The sequence below is a fragment of the Strongylocentrotus purpuratus genome, unplaced genomic scaffold, assembly GCF_000002235.5.
Source record: "Strongylocentrotus purpuratus isolate Spur 01 unplaced genomic scaffold, Spur_5.0 spur5_scaffold_14, whole genome shotgun sequence".
Lineage (NCBI taxonomy): Eukaryota > Metazoa > Echinodermata > Echinoidea > Camarodonta > Strongylocentrotidae > Strongylocentrotus > Strongylocentrotus purpuratus.
In genome coordinates this window covers 7,024,835-7,045,447 of record NW_022145599.1, presented here as the reverse complement: position 1 = coordinate 7,045,447, position 20,613 = coordinate 7,024,835, and the positions used below count along the sequence as shown (strand labels likewise).

Genomic DNA, 20,613 nt, shown 5'->3' with positions numbered 1-20,613 from the left:
ACAGTACTGGTGAAGCACATTGGTCCACGATAAATACGATATCAAGTGCCTACTACTCATTAAATATTGTACAATAGTTTACATTCTAGAACTTTCCAACTAAGTTACTGAAATGATTAAAATACAGATATTTTAATAAAATGTGTATCACATTTCTATCAACTAATTATTTTTCACAGGTGTACCAGTATACTACTCATATCAATCATTAATAATAATAATAATAATAATAGCTCACATTTATAATGCGCTTAAAACTATGTTTATAGGCGCGGAACATATTATTACCCCGGTCATCGGATTCAGGCTTACCAGCAAACAAGGTATGCACATTCTCCACTCCCTGGGGAGCATTCCAGCCAGTCGCCATTTTACAAGCGCCATTGCTAATCAAACCACATTAGCTTTCGCATCCTACCGGGTACCCATTTTAACACCTGGATCTCCAGAAAATTCTCTCATTATTCCTGGAATATGTATATTAAGGATAGACATCTTTTAATACTTATATGTTAATTGATGACATAATTACAGACTGGTGTTTGTCAGTAACGTTCATATATTTTGCAATATACTGATGAATTGGACACATAATGGAGAAGACCGCACAATTGCTAAAGCCTAAAAGCACAGATATGCACATCATCCCCTGGTGGGTGGGGGGGGGGGGGGGGGGGAGGGGACTACTTTCCCCACCCCATCACCTACCAATGGAATGGAATTAAAAGCATTCCATCTTTCATGAAGAAGAAAAACACATGTACATGTACATACCTGTATAACTGCTACTTATGATGACATTCTCAAATGTTTGGTTATACTCACTCTGTTGACTGACTGACTGTACATGACTACTAGAAATTCATTATACTTGTATACAAATAATCAGTAAACCTACTCAGCTTTAAAGCCCCACTGCACTACTTATAGCTACTTGCGCCGTCTATAGAGTAAACAATGCCTAATCGGTGACCATTGGTCCCCTATGGTCTCCTATGCGAGAGCTGATTTGATGAGATTACCACCTGCCAATGCTGGGAGGTCTAATCCCTCGTGGCCAAACGAGTACAGAAGGGCTTTAAGTCATTTCTGAAGGACTGTGTAACCAATGAGAAATGCCTCACCAAAGGGACCTTGCACATTGACTTGGTTCATACCTCAGACCTCCTGGTTCCGAGATCACTTCTCTATCACTGAGCTGTCGCGTCTCCTTCATACAGAGATTGCATGCAGTCTGCACAAAAAAAGGCTTCACTCTTACCAAAACATACACAACCCAACAAAAAGCCAGCATCTGCATCATCCAATTCTCCCTCATTGTATTAAGAATTTAACATTTGGTTCTTCATCCTTCTTCCTCTAAGGATGCACTAAGAATATAGAGTATCCTTATATTCCTGCTACTACTAATATTACAATAGAAAGTGGATAATAATGAAAGTGTGCTATCTTGTCTTTGCATCTTCTTCCTCCATTTCATCTGAGGAAGATGATGAAGAAGATGATGTTGTTGATCTTGAGTGGGGTGGTTTGCCAGTATTGAATTCCATGTGCCCCCATTTCTTCTGATCCAGGGCTAGGAATTTCTGGATTATTTTTGCTATCACCTCGTGATCACTGCAAAAAATTGAACAAGAGACAGATTATCACAAATGGATATATCAATAAGGAGCAGAGAAATGATAAAACTTTGAAAAGCTAAAATGCAATGATGATCCAATGTATAGCCTGTCTCTGTTTTAACAATAGTACAACCCCTAGTACAGGGATCAGTAAATCTTGTAAGAAAGATGGTTTTCTTGATAAAAATAATCTTCACAGTGGACTATGGATTTCTGAAGAAAGTTCTAATTTCACACTGATTTTAAATGGACAAAGTTTGACTGGAAATCACTGTCAGACAGAATCAGTTGAGAGGCTTTTCAGTACCTGTACTTGCTAAAGACATATCATACAAGAGTCAATAAAACCTTATCTAACAACTCTCTCATAAACCAATATTACAATTAGACAAATTTAGAAATAATGTCCTCTGTGTGTACTGATATGACCTATTAATGGACTGTGTGCACTTTATTTTGCTATTTGTTGACTACAAGATGACGTCAACATCACAAAAGTAACTTTACCTGGGTGACAAAGTGCACTGGAATAGTATCCTTAGAAATCTAAATAAGCAGGAGACAATGTCATCTCAAATTTAATTTATAGAATATGGGCACGCGGTGTAAATTAAAAAAGCCAGCCAGTCTGTGCCTTGTGTGAAGTATTACAGGAGTATGAGTATTGAGTAGGCCTAATACAAGAGATTCATGTCTCCTTAGATCAAGATAGTTATGTAAAGTTCCTTAATTAAATTATAATAAATTAAATTAAATTAAATTAAATTAAGTTAAATTAAATCAAAACCAAGATTAAAATTAAGATTAAGATTAAGAATACAAGAGTTAAATAGTAATATTACCTTCCATCCCCAAGAGTGCACTTCTCCGTCAGAGGCAAGGTATAGCCAGCACTGAAGTACAGCATGACAAGGCGCCCCCTACCAAAGAATCTGATGTCTTCTGCCTCTACCTCAGCTTTCACTATACTGGAGGACTCGGCTATAACTAAATGAACATAATTTAAAAAAAACACCAAACTTTCATATTACATGAAATTTTACACTCCTTCACTAGGACACAACAATATGTTATTAGATATCATGCAAATCTGCTTACCACTTGGTATTCAAATCTCTCTGATAATCTAGTGATATTTGATTGTTCAAAACATTTCAATTTCTTTTGAAAGTAATATTTGGACAATGACTCCTTCTTTAATCATGCGTCCTGTCAATTTGATGGTAACTTTTAAGCATGTGAGGTCAGTACCGAGACATAAATAATGAGATCTGACTGATACATGATTAGACAGACACACAATCTTTTTCTAATGTCCTTTGGCAAGACATTAATCTACATTTGCCACACTCAACCCAGGTGAGGTAAATTGGTACCTGGTAGGATTATTCCTTGAAATGCACTGTGCGCTGATTACGACTGCCGGAGCTAAAGCTAGGGTAATAACTTCCAAAGCTCAAAGATGGAAGCGCATAGATATGTTATATCATAATGTATTATGCGCTATACAAGAACTATATTAGTTGAATAAGTTGAAAAATTATTAGTTGACACTCACCTTGGCGCTGATTTTGTTTTGGTCTCAGGATCTTCTCGACCAGACTGAACCTCTTCAAAAGAATGTCTCCATCTTTCTCAATGATGCATTCCTGATGATGTAAAACAAGTAATGTAATGTATTATGATCAATACAGTAATATATCTGAATCAAATATTAAGTTGCGAGTGCTTTACATCACAGCTGACCTACATACATATATATCAAGACAGAACTTGGGCTCTTTGATTTTGTTAGCCTCAAAGATCCCCCCATCCCCCCCCCCCCCCCCCCCCCCCATCCTGAACTCTGGAAAACAAGTTTAATCAATAAGCAAACAAAATTTGCAAGAAATTTTTAATTCTATAATCACATCAACTTTTGTTAAGTAATTTTAAACAAACAAACAACATAAAAGCTTCACTAATGGAGTCAGTATCCTGTTGGATGTAGCATGCGGTGTAAGCGAATAAATTTCAAAATGAGAGAGGTGCCCTACCCTACATCTCCTTCTATTGATGTTCATCATACTTGCTAAAAATGTTATAGTGAATAAGAATATATTACCTCCCAGTCATCTAGAGAACATATGGCCACAAATCCACAGCAGAAGAGACAAAAGGATTTCCACAGCCAATCGTCATGTGAGAAGATTACCATGCCTCCACCTATAGCAAGAATACCTGATAAATGAAAGAAGACAAATCAATCTTTAATAGTATTACCTTTCATATCATATTTACATTTTGTGATGTATATATGTAAAATTGATTGTGATTATTGTTTAAAGAGAAGGTTGAGTTCTGGGAAGAGGTGAAAAATAATTTGTGAGCATCATCATTCTTATTATGCAAGTGTGGAAGAACATCAGATAAGACATGTTTCCTGAAAAGCATGGCTCTTCAAATGCCTTCATATTCTAAATATGCATGTAACAACGTAAAAATCAGGGGGCCGGCTTTTTACGCCACATGTTCGTCTAGTCCCATATACATCTTTCTGTGCAAGTGTTTGTAACTTTATCAAGGCTTGGCCAAATTTCTTATCATTTTGATGATTCCAGAACCTTGCATTACACACACATTTTTATATGCTAGATGATCAACCTTTTCTGGTCGGTTCCACACTGTTTCTTTCACAATGCAATCGCATGACCAAAACTCAACTTCATCTTTTAGTTGGGAATTTGCACTACGCCTGTTTGTAAAATCAGCTCCTTATATTTTTGTTCTGGGAAATAAAGACACGATCCAGCAAAAGACTTTGCCTTTTTTTATAACAAAATCATATTTGATAAAGAAGAAAACATTATACCATTACATGTATGTTGCTTGTTTATCTAGTGGAAATGATAAGAAAGCAGTGAATGATTTATCTTTAGGAAAAATTGGATTGAAATCAATTATCAAAGGACAAAGCTGCCACTTTATCTGAGTGAACGACATTGAAATATATATATATATATTTTTAAAAACTTTACTGATGAATTTAAGAACAAATTATGTTAAACTGCAGGAGAAAGAAATTTTGCACCGTTACAATTCATTAAATGTCTTTTGAGACGATAAGCCACTCACCAAAAAAAGTAGCCCAAGCTCGAAAGCCAGGTGACCTTGCCAAGTGCAACATCTTGTCATTGTGAGCGACAACTGACATGTAAGCCATCTTGCAGTATGAGATGTAAGTTGTTACTAGACTTATTTAAACTTCCACTTCCACTTGTAGTTGAACCACCTGAATTTTAAGGAAAGTCAATGTAGATCTAGATTAGTCTACATCTGCTCTCTAGATAAAGATGATATGTCACTCCACTGTAGTCTGTACTGAACTTTAAGTTTAAGCTGAAATGATGTGATACAACTCAGTCAAATTCGGCTGGACATGTTTTATACAGGTGTGTGACTTTGTATATTTTGCCATGCACAATCCACTGCACGGACTTGATTGAATTGTCTTCTGCATTCACTTCCTTGTTCCTTGCATGACCGGGCAGTTCACATTCACCTCAGCCAGGTCTCAGGCAGCATGAGCTCTTCTCCAAACATAACACTTATTAAAAAAAAGTTCGTCTAGATCTAGATCTAGGCCTACACCTATTTCCTTGTTATCAACCTTTAACCCAATGGAGGGAACAATGCACTGTGGACATACAAAAGCTGCACAGTACTGTAGCTCTCATCTCATACCAGGTGATGTGCCAATTTTGCAAGGGGGGAATTCCCTTTTATGGAGTAAAGATCTCATGTCTTAAAATTCGTTATATGAAAATTTTTACCTCTATTCGTGATAGATCCGAACTAATAAATATATATTGCGATATTTCATTTTATTTTATATTTTGTTTGCATAAAATTAATTATATTTTTGGAATATTTTGGAACAAAGCACTCAGCCTCGCCCTTAACCCATCTTTATTTTGAGCAGAATCAATGAGCCGATAGTGCGACAGGCTCTGGTCAACTAACTACGCCGCGACTAGCCGAGCAGCCCGCAGACAGCTACCCGGCCGAGGCCGATCCATCTAGAACACTCCACCGTACTACTTGCCGCACTGTCATTGCTGAGCTTTGTGATACGATCTATTCGAGTTAGCAAGACTATCTTGGATTTTGGTCTAGACCCTATATAAAACTTTCTTTTCTTGGTGCAAAGTCATGGCTCACTTTAGTGGAGCACTGAAGCTTGCTGATCTCGATGACTTCATCACTCCATCGCAGGTAGATCAGAATATATTTTTATTTTTATTTTTAAAAACTGTTAGATCTATGTTTAGTTTCGTACTTTAGAGTTTAGTTTATGATATTGTCATGATTGTAGGTCAATTTTTTTCTCTCAATATTCTCAGGAAAACGACCTTACTGACATTTAAACAGGTTATGAACACTAATTTGCGTTGTGTGTCCAGGCCAGACAGGTTGTGTATCTGGACAGTTGATTTAAATTAAAACAGCGATTTTGAAAAACCTAACAAGCAATATTTCATAAATCATTGAAGACTTAACAGTCACTTAAGTTAGCAAATATTTTAAAGGACAATACGTTCACGATGTTTGGTGTTACTCGATGAATATTTCTTGTTAGATCCGAAGGAAAGAGGAAAGGCTTTATTTATGTTTTTACATTATGTCTGTACGTGCAATGCGGCATGCGATCGCAATGATTACACAGTAATTGTATCCTTTTTGCTGTGGTTGCCTAAAATCTAAAAGACGAATTATGATCATGCCATGTAAGACAGAGCTTTACAAACCTGTCTATGAAATAATGTGGACTTCATTGTCTTCTGCAACTGGTAAACTATATCCAAACAAAGTACATTCAAGTTATCATTCTTTAATATTGCAAAGCAGGAAGAATATGGACCAAAACTGGGCAAATTTTTTACCTGTTTTCTCATCCTGAAATGATACAGACGCTTTATCATTTATTTAGTTTCATACTAAATGTCTGTGTCATCATTTTGGAAAAGATGCTTTTCTAGTAGAGGTTTTCAATGTTTGTCTCTTATTCTAACCCACTGCTCATATTCGCCCTTTCTTGTGGTACCCAAATGTCCAATTGTTTTTCTTCCATTGCCAAATTGCCATTTTTATTTCAGGAATGCATCAAACCAGTCAAGATGGAAAAAGTAGCGGGGAAACCAGGAGCTATACGAATAGAGGATGATGGTAGCTATTTTCAACTAGATGATGTAAGTTGCCTATCAAAGGTTAAAGGGATAGTTGAGTTCTGTTTTCAGACCGCAAATGCCTTCAAAGTGCATGGTTATTGCTCTTATTCTTATCTATGACATTTATAGTGCCATTTTAGACCCCAAAATGTGTGAAATTTAGCCAATACGATCATACCAATTCAGCTCCACTTAAAAAAAACATGGTGACCGTTAATTAATTATTTAATTAAAAATAACATTACATGACCCGGCTAATGAAAATGCCAACAAAAAAGCCAACATCGGCATTGGCTGAAATACAACGTAAAAGGCGTTATTTCGTTTTTTCAACGGTTTTTTCAATTTTTTCAACATTTCTAATATATGTGGTGATACACAAGTATTAGAAATCGTTATATTTCAGCCGTCTCTGAACCGATTTTGATCAAACAAAGATGAATTTGTCATTTAAATATTATGTTCTTTCAAATTTGACACTCAGTTTTTCATTATCTCACAAAAAAATATTTTGTGTAGTGCCCTCTGCAACAGAACTCAACTATCCCTTTAATAATTTTAGAGACAATATACATCATACATGTACATGTATTTTCAACCTTCAAGGTGCTACCAAATTTACAAATGTATATGTATTTGTCTTTTGTCTTTTCTTATTTTTATGTCACAATTATTTATTCAAACTGCAATTTTGTATTGATGTCATCAAATTGTCATTGATCATTTTATGAGAAAAATTGTTCATGAAATTTATGTTGAACTTCAGAAGGAAGAAAATATTTTCCTCATGAAAAAAATTATAAACATGAAATAAACAGATGTTACTGTTACTCGAAAACTAAAGCTTGGTAGTGAAAGGATAAAGAAGATCACATGTTATCTTGTGTATTTTAATAGAAATTTTTTCATGATGTCTAACTTCACATTTCATGAACCCTTTTTGAATTTCTGATGAAAGACAAGCTTAACGTAGAACATAACAAACTATTGCTATGACAGAGCAAATCCAAGTTCGTGAAAGCACTGTGCAAGTCCATACCATATACCAAAATATTCACAGAGAAAAATTACCTGTCTTAGCTTCTGACATGGCATACATGTACATACATGTATGCATAATGATTACAACTGGTTAAAGCTGTATGTTCATCAGAATGTATAGGATGCTGGATTTATATCTTTAACAATAATACAAGAAAAGTAAGTATTGATCATTTCTCACCTTGCAGTATGGAGGGTCAAGGAAGTTGGAGAAGGCTAAGATAACACTGAATGACTGCCTGGCATGTAGCGGTTGCATCACATCAGCTGAAAGTGTTCTTATTACACAACAGAGTCAGGAGGAACTCTTCAGAGTCCTGGAGGAAAATAGAAAGCTTGCTGCAGTAAGTCAACATTTCTGTCACTCACCAAAGACCCGTCATTCCTTTTTGTTATTTTATATTATATTCCACATACTAAGAATCTTGCTCTACGATGGGTCAAAAGTATATCACGTGATGAAAGATACTAGATAGTTTGCCCATCATTGCTGGGAGAAGCAAAAAGTTTGTTACACTGTTTAGATAGGCTGCTATCTACAAAGTGCAACACACTTTCACTGAAGATAGAAGTCCTATCTACACAGTGGAACGCACTTTAATTGTATACGCTGCATTTTGCTCTCCTCTTTAAGCGCTTTTAGTGTTAGTATGCGACCTTTGGCCACGCGTGAACTATATGGTCACACCAAACACCATACTGCATGCACTGTACGTATCGTACACCGTTTGCTAGCTGTTAATTGATGACTTGTTGCTCTAAAATGACGGAAAAAGTGAAATATTTCCGATGTGGAATATAAAGCAAATAATCACCTTTTGCTTTCAGGCGATGGCAAATTATCACTTCCTCTGCAATCTGAATGTATGCGCTATCTTTTCTCAGCTTCGCTACGTAAAGATAGCTACATCCAGATCGCCTCGGAAGTGATAGTTTGTCCCATCACCTTCACCAACGGTAGTTATTTGCTTACTATTGCTATGATATCAGGGACCCCTAAACACAGACATAAGTCAGCAATTGATTGCTATATTGCTCTTGACCACTATGTACAGCGAGTTGATCATATCATCAATAGGCCATTTTGGTAATGTATCCAAATTTAATGCATACATGTAGGTCTTTGTGAAGTTCCTTGACACAAATTCTTTCATATTGTTTCCATGTATCTTTCAAATAGTTTTTGCCATATATATGTAATAATTATTATGCCTACGGTATGTAGTATTGTGAAACCAAATATTCATGTATCATGTGAATTAAAGATGAAGTTGAGTTCTGGTCATGCGATTGCATTGTGAAAGAAACGGGGTGGAATTGACCAGAAAGGTTGATCATCTAGTATATAAGAATTTGTGTGTAATGCAAGGTTCTGGAATCATCAAAATGATAAGAAATTTGGCCAAGTCTTGGTAAAGTTACAAACACGTACACAGACAGATGTATATGGGACTACACGAACACGTGGCGTAAAAATCCTACCCTCTGAGTTTTACGATGTTACATGACATATTTAGAATATGAAGGCATTTGAAGAGCCCGGCCTTTCAGGGAACATGTCTCATCTGATGTTCTTCGACGCTTGCATAATAAGAATGATAACGCTCACAAATTATTTTTCACCTCTTCCCAGAACTCAACCTTCTCTTTAAGTTTCTAATAAAATACAAATATAAATTATGCAAAATTTGTATATACTTATATGGCCTCTTAATAGCATGTTCCAGGCACACACAAATTTTCAATGTATAGCACTATATATTTTTTTCTCTTTGTTTTATTTCTTTGCTAGAATGGAGAAGTTAGCAAACAGATGACAGTGATTGTGACCATCTCACCACAGTCTAGAGCGTCATTAGCAGCCAAATATAAACTATCTCTTCCTGACACAGCAAAGAGGTTGGCTACCTTCTTCAGAGAACTAGGTAACACAAAAGATCCTCATTTTCATCCATCACTATAATTATCTCACTAAAAAATATTACGGATATTTTGCCGAAGCATTATACATGATGGATATGTTGGCTCAAATATGTGTCCTCCTACCGGTATATGCAGATTTAAAATACCATCTAATGTGAGGCTGTCGTACAATCATATTTTTCAAACAGAATACAGGCAGGCACAAAGAACTTTTAAAAAGAAAAGGGGGGAAATGGTTATAGGTCCTCTAAGTACATAATGATGACCTTGTTCTTGAAATGTACTAGTCTTACTGTCAGAATGGACATGTATTGTGTACGGTATGTTGATGTTCTACAACTTTAATTGTGAAGGAAACATTCAGGATTGTGTACAAAGCAAAGGTGGCAAAGAGAATGCACAAATGTTGAAAGATTAATTGTGGACAGTCCTGTTGATGTTGATACCTGTTACATTGAATGTAATCCTGTAGGTGTGCATCATGTGTTTGATGAGACCTTTGCGAGGGACTTTAGTCTTCTGGAGAGCCAGAGAGAGTTCATTCAGAGGTTCAACAATCAAGCTACCAAGGGATCACTACCAATGCTAGCATCAGCGTGCCCAGGTAATAGTTTGAACAGTATTTGGTCAAATAATGGAACAAAACCGTGGAGCACCACTGTCAGCTATTGTCAGATCACTAGTGTTTATTTTCCACATACCCTAAACAATTTGGGAATAGCCGGTTGTGATCCTTGGCATGTAAAGAGTTTTTTGTTATACAAGGAGTAGTAATCAAGTTCACTATGAGCGTATTGAAAGTGTTTCGTTTCCTTTCATGGAGGCTGTATATGTTGTGCCGAGAAGACACTTGGCTCCTAAATGTACATCTTGCCTTATACCAGCATGGCCAAATCTTTCATCTAATCACAATCATGATTATCATTGTTACCATCATCATGATTATCATTGTCACCATCATCATCATCATCATCATCATCAATTTCATTATGAGACTATTGATTGTGTTTTATTTCCTTTCATGATTCAGGCTGGGTATGTTATGCAGAGAAAACACACGACTCTTACATCTTGTCTTACATCGACATAACCAAAGCATCATCATTATCACCATCATCATCATCATCATCATTATCATCATCATCATCATCACCATCACCATCACCCTCATCAACTCGTTTGGTGTGCACCTCTATAGGTAGCCTCTCTCATTTTGAGCTCTGTAATTTGTTTCATTTTTCACCAATTTTGGTTGGATTTAGTATTTGTATTTTCAACATTGTGTTTGATATTGGTCAAGGAACAGAGGTAATCAATTTGTAAGGTGTATTTTGGTGTGAATTTGCAGTATTTCTGTTAAGTTTAATGTTTGATGTTCTTGTTCAATTTTACTGTACTGGCATGTGCATTAGGCTTTACTGGTACTTTGCTTGTATACCATTTGAATGTACTGACATTCACAATAGTCTCTTTTGTATGCTCCTTTTGTGTAAGCTATTCCTGCTTGTACAATGGATGGAAAGCCATTGAAAGTGTTGTTTTCTATAGGGCTTGTTATTTCTATTCTGTACACTTTGAATCAGCCCTATATAACCAAGGAATGTTTCACTCGTACTGGCTCACACATGAAGAGCCTCCACTGTAAACATCTCAAATATCATAGTCAACCTATACTATACTACTGTAATTCGACAGCTACATTTCGATGTCTCCTTAATTCTGGAGATATCCAGCCCAATCCTGGTCCAGTGAATCGCACTGAGAATGTTTCCAATATTGGCCATACCAACTCACCTCCTTATTCAGCTGATTGTACAGCTTTACATATTTCATACAACTTGAATGATCTCCATCAGATTAATAACCAGCCGCTTAATTTACTACCCATGAATGTTTGGAGCAGGATCTGCGATCTTGGCATCGGTCGCCGACGTCGAACTCATCGCGGACGTGGGCGGCGTACGATACCAAGGCCGGATTTCCCTCCACCAATGTCGGTATCATCCAATAGCCTCAAACTTGGCCTTTGGAATGCACGTTCCATGACCAATAAAACACACGCAATTACTGATTTGATTGTTGAACATGATCTAGATGTTCTAGTCATCACCGAGTCGTGGCTCTCTGGAGACAGTAAGAGGGATGGTCTCATATTAGCTGATCTAAGATCTGGTTTGCCTAATTATGATTTCACCCATCGACCCCGGTTATCTTCCAAGGGCGGTGGGATTTTGCTTCTCTATAGATCCACGGCTCGCTGTACCTTGAACAACAACAATGATTTTGCATCTTTTGAATTACTGGATGTCACACTCAATCTGACACCTTCATCTGCTGTAAGGTTGTACTGTATTTATCGACCACCCCCGTCTGCCAATAATAATCTCTCCAACGGCACATTCTTGGATGAATTTCCAACTCTCCTTGAAGGTGCTGTTGTAGATGATCATTTTCCTCTATTATTGGGTGATTTCAACATACATGTTGATGATCCCAATGATAATTTTGCAAAATCTGTTATGACATGTGTTGATTCGTTAGGGTTCAAGCAACATGTTCGTGAACCAACCCATCGCGCAGGTCACACTCTAGATTTGATTTTCACAAGGAATTCGGATGATGTCTGCAACGTGAACTCGCTATCTTCCATGCCTTCCGACCATTGTGCACTTGTCACCACTGTCAATATCGCAAGGCCGAAGAATCCCAAGAAAGAGGTTTCCTTCAGGAAATATCGCAGCATTGACAAGGACTCTCTACGCAACTCTATTGACACAATGTTCCATTCACTTCCTGATCTATCTTGTCCATCTGCTTCCGCGGAGCATTACAACTCATCTTTGCGGACGTTGATTGATGAGCACGCTCCAATCCAGGTCAAGACTGTATCAATCAGACCTGATGCGCCATGGTTTACCGATGATATCCAGGAAGCCAAGAGGCGAAGGCGTCGTGCGGAACGTCGTTCGATCAAGTCTGGACTTTTTGTTGATAGAGAGCTGTACCGCCGTGAATGCGAGTCATATTATGAGTGCATCTTCAATGCGAAGTCAGCGTATCTCAAAGATCTCATCAAGAATGCTGACACTAAAGAACTGTTTCGTCTTGTGAAGACACTCTCAACGCCCACTCAATCTTCACCTCTTCCAGATCATTCTTCTGATAGTGAACTCGCCAACAGATTTGCTACATTCTTCAGGGAAAAAGTCGCCAAAGTTGTATCCTCTTTCCCTAATGTAGTACCAGCACCAGCTCCAAGATCTTTTGCTCCAGACCCTCGTCATGAACTCTCTGATTTCTACCTTGTATCCCTCTCACAAGTCAGGAAGCTCATCACTTCACTTCCTTCTAAACACTGTAAGCTAGATCCGATTCCTACCTGGCTTCTAAAGGAAGTCCTCGATGAACTCCTTCCTCACATAACCAAACTGTTCAATCTCTCGTTATCATCCGGAATAGTTCCAGAGTCTTTTAAGACTTCTCTGCTTCTTCCCCTCCTAAAGAAGCCGAGTCTCGACACGAATGGACTTAAGAACTACAGGCCCATCGCAAACCTGCCATTCCTTGGGAAGGTTTTGGAACGTATTGTGTCACTACAGCTGAAAGCCCACATTGACAATCTCGGTTTGTTTCCAATCCACCAATCTGCCTATCGGAATCATCATTCTACTGAGACTGCAACTGTCAAGGTCCTAAATGACCTACTTCTAGCTGTAGATAAGGGTAATGAAGCTGTCCTCATCTTGCTTGATTACACTGCCGCATTTGACACTATCAACCACGACCTGTTACTCCATCGCTTAGAGAACAACTTCTCCATCACCGGCACCGTACTTCAGTGGATTCGCTCCTATCTCATGCACCGAACTCAGAAGGTGATCATCAATGACACCAACTCGGAATCATTTCCCCTCATCTGCGGCGTTCCTCAGGGTTCCGTGGTCGGCCCCCTCCTGTTTATTCTTTACACCAGCCCTCTCTCAAATGTTATTAACCTTCATCAGAATATTCAACACACTATGTATGCAGACGACACCCAGATTTATGTAACTCTTCACCCAAACAGCAGGACAGTAGCCGCGAACAAACTCACCAGTTGCCTCAATGAAATCAAAACCTGGTCTTTTCAAAACTGTCTCTGCCTTAATGATTCAAAATCTGAAATGATTCATATTACTTCTAAATTTCGGAACTCAGACCCCTTTCCTGATCTTGTTATGAGTGATGGCTCTCTCAGTTGTTGTGCTTCTGTGCGTGACCTTGGTTTAAATATTGACAGCAATCTTACTTTCAAACAACACATTAGTAATATTTGTAAGTCTGCTTCCTTTGGTATATATAAGATCAGTAGAATCAGGAGTCTACTTGACCGACCCACAACTTCAAAATTAGTCCATGCTTTTGTCTCGACCCATATCGATTACTGTAATTCTTCTCTTTCTGGCCTCCCTCAGTCACATCTAGTCCCACTTCAAAGGGTACAGAATAGCGCTGCTCGGCTTGTGACTCTCTCGCGTAAATCAGAGCACATAACTCCAATATTGAACTCACTACATTGGCTTAAAATTCACCACCGCATATCCTTCAAAATTCTTCTCCTGTGCTACAAAGCTATCAATGGCTTAGCCCCCTCTTACCTTTCCGATCTCATATCCTTACGTTCCCGTACGTCGTCACGAACACTTCGTTCATCTTCCACATTACTGTTAACACCTGGACCCCGCACTAACACCCGGTATGGTGACCGCGCCTTTTCAGTTATTGCCCCCGCTCTCTGGAACAAACTGCCCGCCTTTATTCACTGCGCCCCCTCTGTATCTCAATTCAAATCTCTACTCAAAACCTATCTTTTCAAATTGTAAATTGCAGTTGTGCGTCGGTCAATGGAGGTGCGCACCATATTTGTCTTTGTCTTTATTTAGTTGATTGCCCCTGTTTTTCTTACCTTATCTATGTTACTTTTGTATTTTTGCTTTTTCTTCTAATTTAATTCTACGGGTTATAGTCTTCTCTTAATCAGAACACTGTGCGCTTAGAAACATCAGTATTAAGCGCCTAATAAATGTTATGTATTATTATTATTATTATCATCATCATCATCAAGTTCACTGTGAGACTATTAACTGTGTTCTATTTCCTTTTCTAATTCAGGTTGGGTATGTTATGCCGAGAAAACACACGGCTCCTACATCCTGCCTTACATCAGCACGACCAAGTCACCCCAGCAGATCATAGGCTCTCTGGTCAAAGACTACGTAGCACAGTCCCTCCGGGTCAAGCCTGACTGTATCTACCATGTCACCGTCATGCCTTGCTATGATAAGAAGCTGGAAGCCTCAAGAGATGACTTCTATGATGATGTGTACAGGACAAGAGATGTTGATTGTGTCATAACGTCAGGTATGTATCTGTTGTTAATCAATTGATTGATTTGTTTGGCCTTGCCTTGTTTGATCTTTATGTCTTAGTTTTCTTGTAAACTGACCTTTTATTTTTTTTTACTTGTGCTGGTCAGTCTTCATGAATTAAAAAAAGGTTTGAGAAATCAAGTTCTTGCTTGTAGGTAGGAAATAGGAAATGTTTGCAAACTATAATCACCAATACTTTGCAAAAACGCATGGCAATGATTTGCTATTTCTGGAATTAAAGAAAGAAAAACGACTCTGTGATATAGTTAGACAGCAGGCACATTCCTACTACTTCTGTGATGTTTTCTTGTTTAATCTATGAGCTTTCCTTAGTTTTATTGAAGTTCTTATAAACTATTAACTTGTATTTACGTGCTGGACAGAGATTATATAACTGTTGCAATTCTACAGATATTCATTGAGAACCATTGCCCCCATACATGTATAACATTGTTATATACTCAAGAAAATGTTGTTTGTATTTTTCCAGGTGAAGTTGAAGCCATGCTTGCCAAAGAACAGGTGTCGTTATCAGAAATTGAACCACAGGAGTATAATAGAGTGTAAGTATTTGCATATTTGTGCAAAATACTACGAAATGGAATCTAGTTTTACATAACCAAACAATTCTAAATGAAATATAGATTTTGTAGAGTATATTCTGGAGTTTCTTTAAAGGTTTTAGGGAAGAAAGGATGACAATAAGAAGTGTTTAGATAACAAAACCTTTTAAAATACTCATTTTAAACTGTTTGAAAAAGAAACTTGTTTGTGTAAGACAAGTTCAGTGCATTATCTTTTAGAGATCAAGACTTGTGACATTAATTCATCATCTTACACAATATCTGAAAAATAAAATTAACCTGTTTACTAATTTAGTATATCATATTAGATTATACCCTTTGGTCTTGTTGGTGTGTGTTACATGTATATACAGGTTTCCATTTGGTGAGAGTAGTTCTGTTGTAAGTCATTCTGGAGGCGGATCTGGTGGTTTTCATGAGCACATTCTACGCCATGCGGCCAAAGAACTGTTCGGGAAGGAACTGGGTGAACTGCAATATAAAGTTATGAAGTAAGTAGGCATTGGTATATGATCAACTTTTCTTCTCTTTAGAAAGAATGTAAACAGTATATCTCTTACTTCATTGATTTTGTGCAATCAAGCAACAACTTCTGTTAAAATGGAAACTTTACAACTTAAAAATTTAAGAAAATGTATTCATCATAGTTGTAATAGAAGTGGCTAGAAGCTTCCCAGTTACAAATACATATGTTTTATTGTTGATTGATATAGATATTATGTGTGGTCATAGTGATTTTTTTTATGGTAGATCATGACTGATTGATTTTATGACATGTTCTCTCAAATACTTGTTTTTTTATTTTTATAGTTTTGCAGAAGAAAAACAAACTCCAACTCAATCTTTATTTGCACTCTTGACCTACATGAAGATGTTTAATCATTTTTGTTCAGTCATATGATGCATAGAGTAAGACATATATTAAAAACTTTTTTTTTTTAATTAAAAAAATGATCTACCTGTAGTCCTCAGATCTAATCAATGTCCATTCATTTTAGGAACAAAGACTTCAAGGAAGTGACTGTGGAATCTGACGGACAGCCTTTGCTGAGGTTTGCTCTGGCCTATGGCTTCAGGAACATACAGAACCTGGTACAGAAGATCAAGAGAGGAAAGTCGCCCTATCACTTTGTTGAAGTCATGGCTTGTCCAGCAGGTATGTATTCAACTGGATTTCATAGGAGTTTGAGTTGCTATGCAAACACGGATAGGCTTCTAACATTAGAAGGGTTTTTGATTATTAATCAAAAAATGATACTTAAAAATTGAATTATGTTTTAAATTAAATGTCACTATAAAAAGAACAGCAATAAGGCAATTTGGGTAAATTATCACCATTTACAGGGGATCTATTGTTAGTAGTGAGCAGATGTAATCAATTTGGGTCATTCTTTATCATGCATTTGCAGGCACAGTGTTGAAATATTGCAATGAAACCAAAGCAAAATCTTGTGTTTGTTGTAATAAAACAATCAAAATTTAATTAATGAATAATCAAAAGTCAAGTATGGATTATGATCTAAGTGAAGTTCAACATCATTGTGAAGGTTTGAGCTTCATATGGTTCAGTCAGATATTGATTTATAGAAAACACTGTTAACCATAAGATCTTTATATATTTTTGGTCAGGCTGTGTGAACGGAGGAGGGCAGATCAAGGCTGAAGAAGGCATCACAGCGAAGGAACTACTCGTGGAAGTTGAAGAACTGTACAACTCTGCTCCTACGAGGACACCCGAGGAGAACGAGGTGGTCCAGACTCTTTACGAGGAGTGGCTCGGAGGAGTGGGCAGTGAGAAAGCAAGGACTATGTTGCATACGCAGTACCATGCGTTGGAGAAGAACACAAATGCTCTTAACATCAAGTGGTAGAACAGGAATTGGGATTTGTCGTCTTGGCAACTGAGAGAGAATAGGAAATATTGGAGGAGGAGAAGAGTTGAGTCGGACACACCTCTGTAATACTCAGGGATGTACATTAGTGTAAGTGCATGTGTTTTACTCTGCCATATTGTACAGCAGTACATGTATATGCTGTTGTTACAAGATAAGTAAAATAAGAACAGGGTTCAAGGTTTAAAGGCATTGTTTAACGGTTTTACAAATCTGAAATGCATGGCCCTATGTGTTATCAGTGTCTGTGATATGGTGTAATATTGAAACCCAAGAAAAATAGCGCTTCCAAATGATCATGAAGTGCTTCAATAACGTAAAAATCTTTTGAGTGTCCGGTTTTACCATACTCATTTTCCCCAATAGACTGTAGTATTGGAAAAAAAATGTTCAAACCCGTTTGGAAAATTGTTTCTGAAATTTTGAATTCCAATCTTAAATATCTTGATAATCAAACATGCGATTGGCTTGTAAAAGTCATGGTTTTCATTTCTGATAATGATTACAGCATGACCTATATCCAAGATTTTGTTAATAATCAGAGGCAAAGTTACCTAATACCTTTGATATAATTTATTTTTGAATTCACTTAAAATTGTGTAGAATTACTAGATTACAAAGTGAGGTAAAATATTTCAGATGGAAATTATGTTTGTGGCTAATAACTGCCTGCCATTTAGTCTTTACGGATTGAGTAAATGTACTTTGAAAGAAAACAAGAGAAATGCATGTATGCAAAGGTCTCTTTTAGTAAACCATGTAAACTGATAATCATCTTGCTTGAAATTTTCCCTGTATTGTTTTTTGAAAGAATTTTTTGAAATTTTGATTTTGATAAGGATAAAATGATGTCAGTCAATGATATGATTTTAAATACTGTAATGTCTCTGGTCTCACAGATGTAGCAATTTGTTAAGCTTCATATCGAATCCTGAGATATTTTTTCTATTATAGACAATTTCTTAATTTCCTGTGTATTCAATCCATTAATGACTTTTATTTCTTTTTCTTTTTTTTACATCGAAATAATCTGTTTAATGAATCAGGATCCATTCTAATACGTGTCTTTGTATTTTAGACATGTCGTTTGGGTTTCAAATTCTTCAACAAAATTTCCCTTTTTTTTTCTTCTTTTTTCAAGTGAATATTGTTTATATTTTACATCTTGAAATGACTAAAAACTGATTTTGGAAATGCCAAGCAATATGATTTGTTATTTTTATTTTAAAGTGTGTTTAAACAAAACAAATCAGCCTTTTTAGTATACAAAGTTTGTTTGGGAAATACTGAAAAGATGGCTATAATTTTTAAGACTAGAAATGTTAATATCATCTGTTCATTTTACTGATAAATAGCTATGAATAATGTTTTTAGTTTGGGAAATAGTACATATAAAATTTAGGTGTGATTCTGTATATTTTATATTAAGAACACATGTAATTTGAATTGTAAATTATGAAGAGATGACTATTATTAAAAGAATATTTGAAAAAAATTGTAGCTTATGGCAGTGTTTTGGGGTATGTGTCAATTGAAATATAAACATAGAAATAGAGATAGAAGAATAAGAGAGAGAGAGAGAGAGAGAGAGAGAGAGAGAGAGAGAGAGTGATTGACAGAGAGAAATTAATAAACAAATATACAAAAAATCTTGATACTTGAGAGTGAGTGAGAGAGAGAGAGAGAAAGAGAGATAGTGGAAGAGATGGAGACACTATGAATATGACGGACAAAGAAAGCGGACAAAATATACAGTTCCTCAGGTAGACAAAGGACATCCCTTCACTGCTATTATGTAAAAATGTGTAAAACGGGTGAATATGCATGTGACACCTGTTCCACACATTTTTACATAAAAGCAGTGAAGGGATGTTCCTTTGTCTACATGAGGAACTGTATATTTTGTCCCCTTTCATTGTCCGTCATGTTCATAGTGAGAGGAAGTGTGCTAGCATAAGAGAGGGAGAAAATTAAAATCAAAGAAATGCCTGTATGGCAAAGCAAAGGGAAAAGCACACAAGAGGAACAGAAAGGGAGAGGGAATGATGCATAGGAAATCAGGATGTATAGAATAAAAGAGAGAGAGAGAAAAAAAATATAGGAGGGCATGTGCCCCACCTCACCGAAGCCCCCCCCCCCAAAAAAAAAAAAGAAAAAGAAAAAAGGATTGAACATTTTCAAAGAAGATGATTTCACCATCCCATTCACTCAATGGTCTGGTTCTCAATGGCACTTCTTGCTTTAACTTTGCAACATACTTTATTGAAAAACAGTCTACATCAGGGTGTTATTCAGCTTCATGCTCACATCTGACCATCTCCCTTTAAAATAAAATAAAAATTCAATCCTGGAAATGAATCTTTAAATAAAATGGTGCTACATTGTGTACTACACACTGGCGATTCTAGGGGAGGCATAACAGGCCTATGCACCCCCCCTTCCTCCAGAGGCGGATTCAGCCGGCGGCAGGGGAGGGGGCCCAATACGTGAGAAAATATTTGGCGGCGAAACAATCGGCCGATAATTCCCTCAGATATTTTTGGAGCCCTCACAAATTTGAAAAATCGCACCCCCCCCCCCCCTTGAGCGCCAGGGGAGAGGGCCCATCTCCAAAAAAAGAGAGGTAAAATTAACGTGTTTTTTACACATTTTTCCCCCTGGGGAGGGGGCCTGGGCCCTCCCCTGGATCTGCCACTGCCCTCCTCCATGTGAAGCCCAAGTTGCATACGTCGGGTAGACAGCCTCAACAACGTACTTCCCTTTTCAAATTCAACCCATTATTCAAAATATTAAAAAATTAAATTAAAAGGGCACTTAGGCACTAAGTCCTATTATCGTGACCTGTTATTTAAAAAAAAAACATTATTGAATGGCACATTAGAAACTTTTTTTTGGAGAGGGGCGGGGGGATCAAAGAGTTGCTGCTGATTAACTAT

General features: G+C 37.0%; 2 protein-coding genes across 2 annotated transcripts; one reads left to right on the top strand and one right to left on the bottom strand.

The window, feature by feature from the left end:
* Positions 1-342: 342 nt before the first annotated feature.
* Positions 343-5,170, bottom strand: LOC583204 (cytochrome b-245 chaperone 1). Its single transcript, XM_783124.5, has 5 exons — positions 4,737-5,170; positions 3,727-3,842; positions 3,181-3,271; positions 2,465-2,609; positions 343-1,617 (listed from the first exon to the last, which is right to left on the bottom strand). The coding sequence occupies exons 1-5, from the start codon at positions 4,822-4,824 to the stop codon at positions 1,446-1,448; spliced, it is 612 nt and encodes a 203-aa protein (XP_788217.1). The 5' UTR covers positions 4,825-5,170; the 3' UTR covers positions 343-1,445.
* A 588-nt stretch (positions 5,171-5,758) lies between these two features.
* Positions 5,759-19,177, top strand: LOC583182 (cytosolic Fe-S cluster assembly factor narfl). Its single transcript, XM_030984079.1, has 10 exons — positions 5,759-5,876; positions 6,758-6,850; positions 8,059-8,214; positions 9,663-9,795; positions 10,266-10,397; positions 14,945-15,193; positions 15,692-15,764; positions 16,139-16,276; positions 16,784-16,941; positions 17,415-19,177. Exons 1-10 carry the CDS (start codon positions 5,814-5,816, stop codon positions 17,654-17,656), a joined length of 1,437 nt encoding a protein of 478 aa, XP_030839939.1. The 5' UTR covers positions 5,759-5,813; the 3' UTR covers positions 17,657-19,177.
* The last annotated feature ends 1,436 nt before the right edge of the window (positions 19,178-20,613 follow it).

Coding starts and splice junctions, on each gene's coding strand:
- LOC583204 (XM_783124.5), bottom strand. CDS start 4,824: ATGGCTTACATGTCAGTTGTCGCTCACAATGACAAGATGTTGCACTTG. Junction 3,843..4,736: donor AGCTTGGGCTACTTTTTTTG/GTGAGTGGCTTA, acceptor TTCATTTATCAG/GTATTCTTGCTATAGGTGGA. Junction 3,272..3,726: donor GTTCTCTAGATGACTGGGAG/GTAATATATTCT, acceptor TTACATCATCAG/GAATGCATCATTGAGAAAGA.
- LOC583182 (XM_030984079.1), top strand. CDS start 5,814: ATGGCTCACTTTAGTGGAGCACTGAAGCTTGCTGATCTCGATGACTTC. Junction 8,215..9,662: donor AAAATAGAAAGCTTGCTGCA/GTAAGTCAACAT, acceptor TTTCTTTGCTAG/AATGGAGAAGTTAGCAAACA. Junction 9,796..10,265: donor TACCTTCTTCAGAGAACTAG/GTAACACAAAAG, acceptor GTAATCCTGTAG/GTGTGCATCATGTGTTTGAT.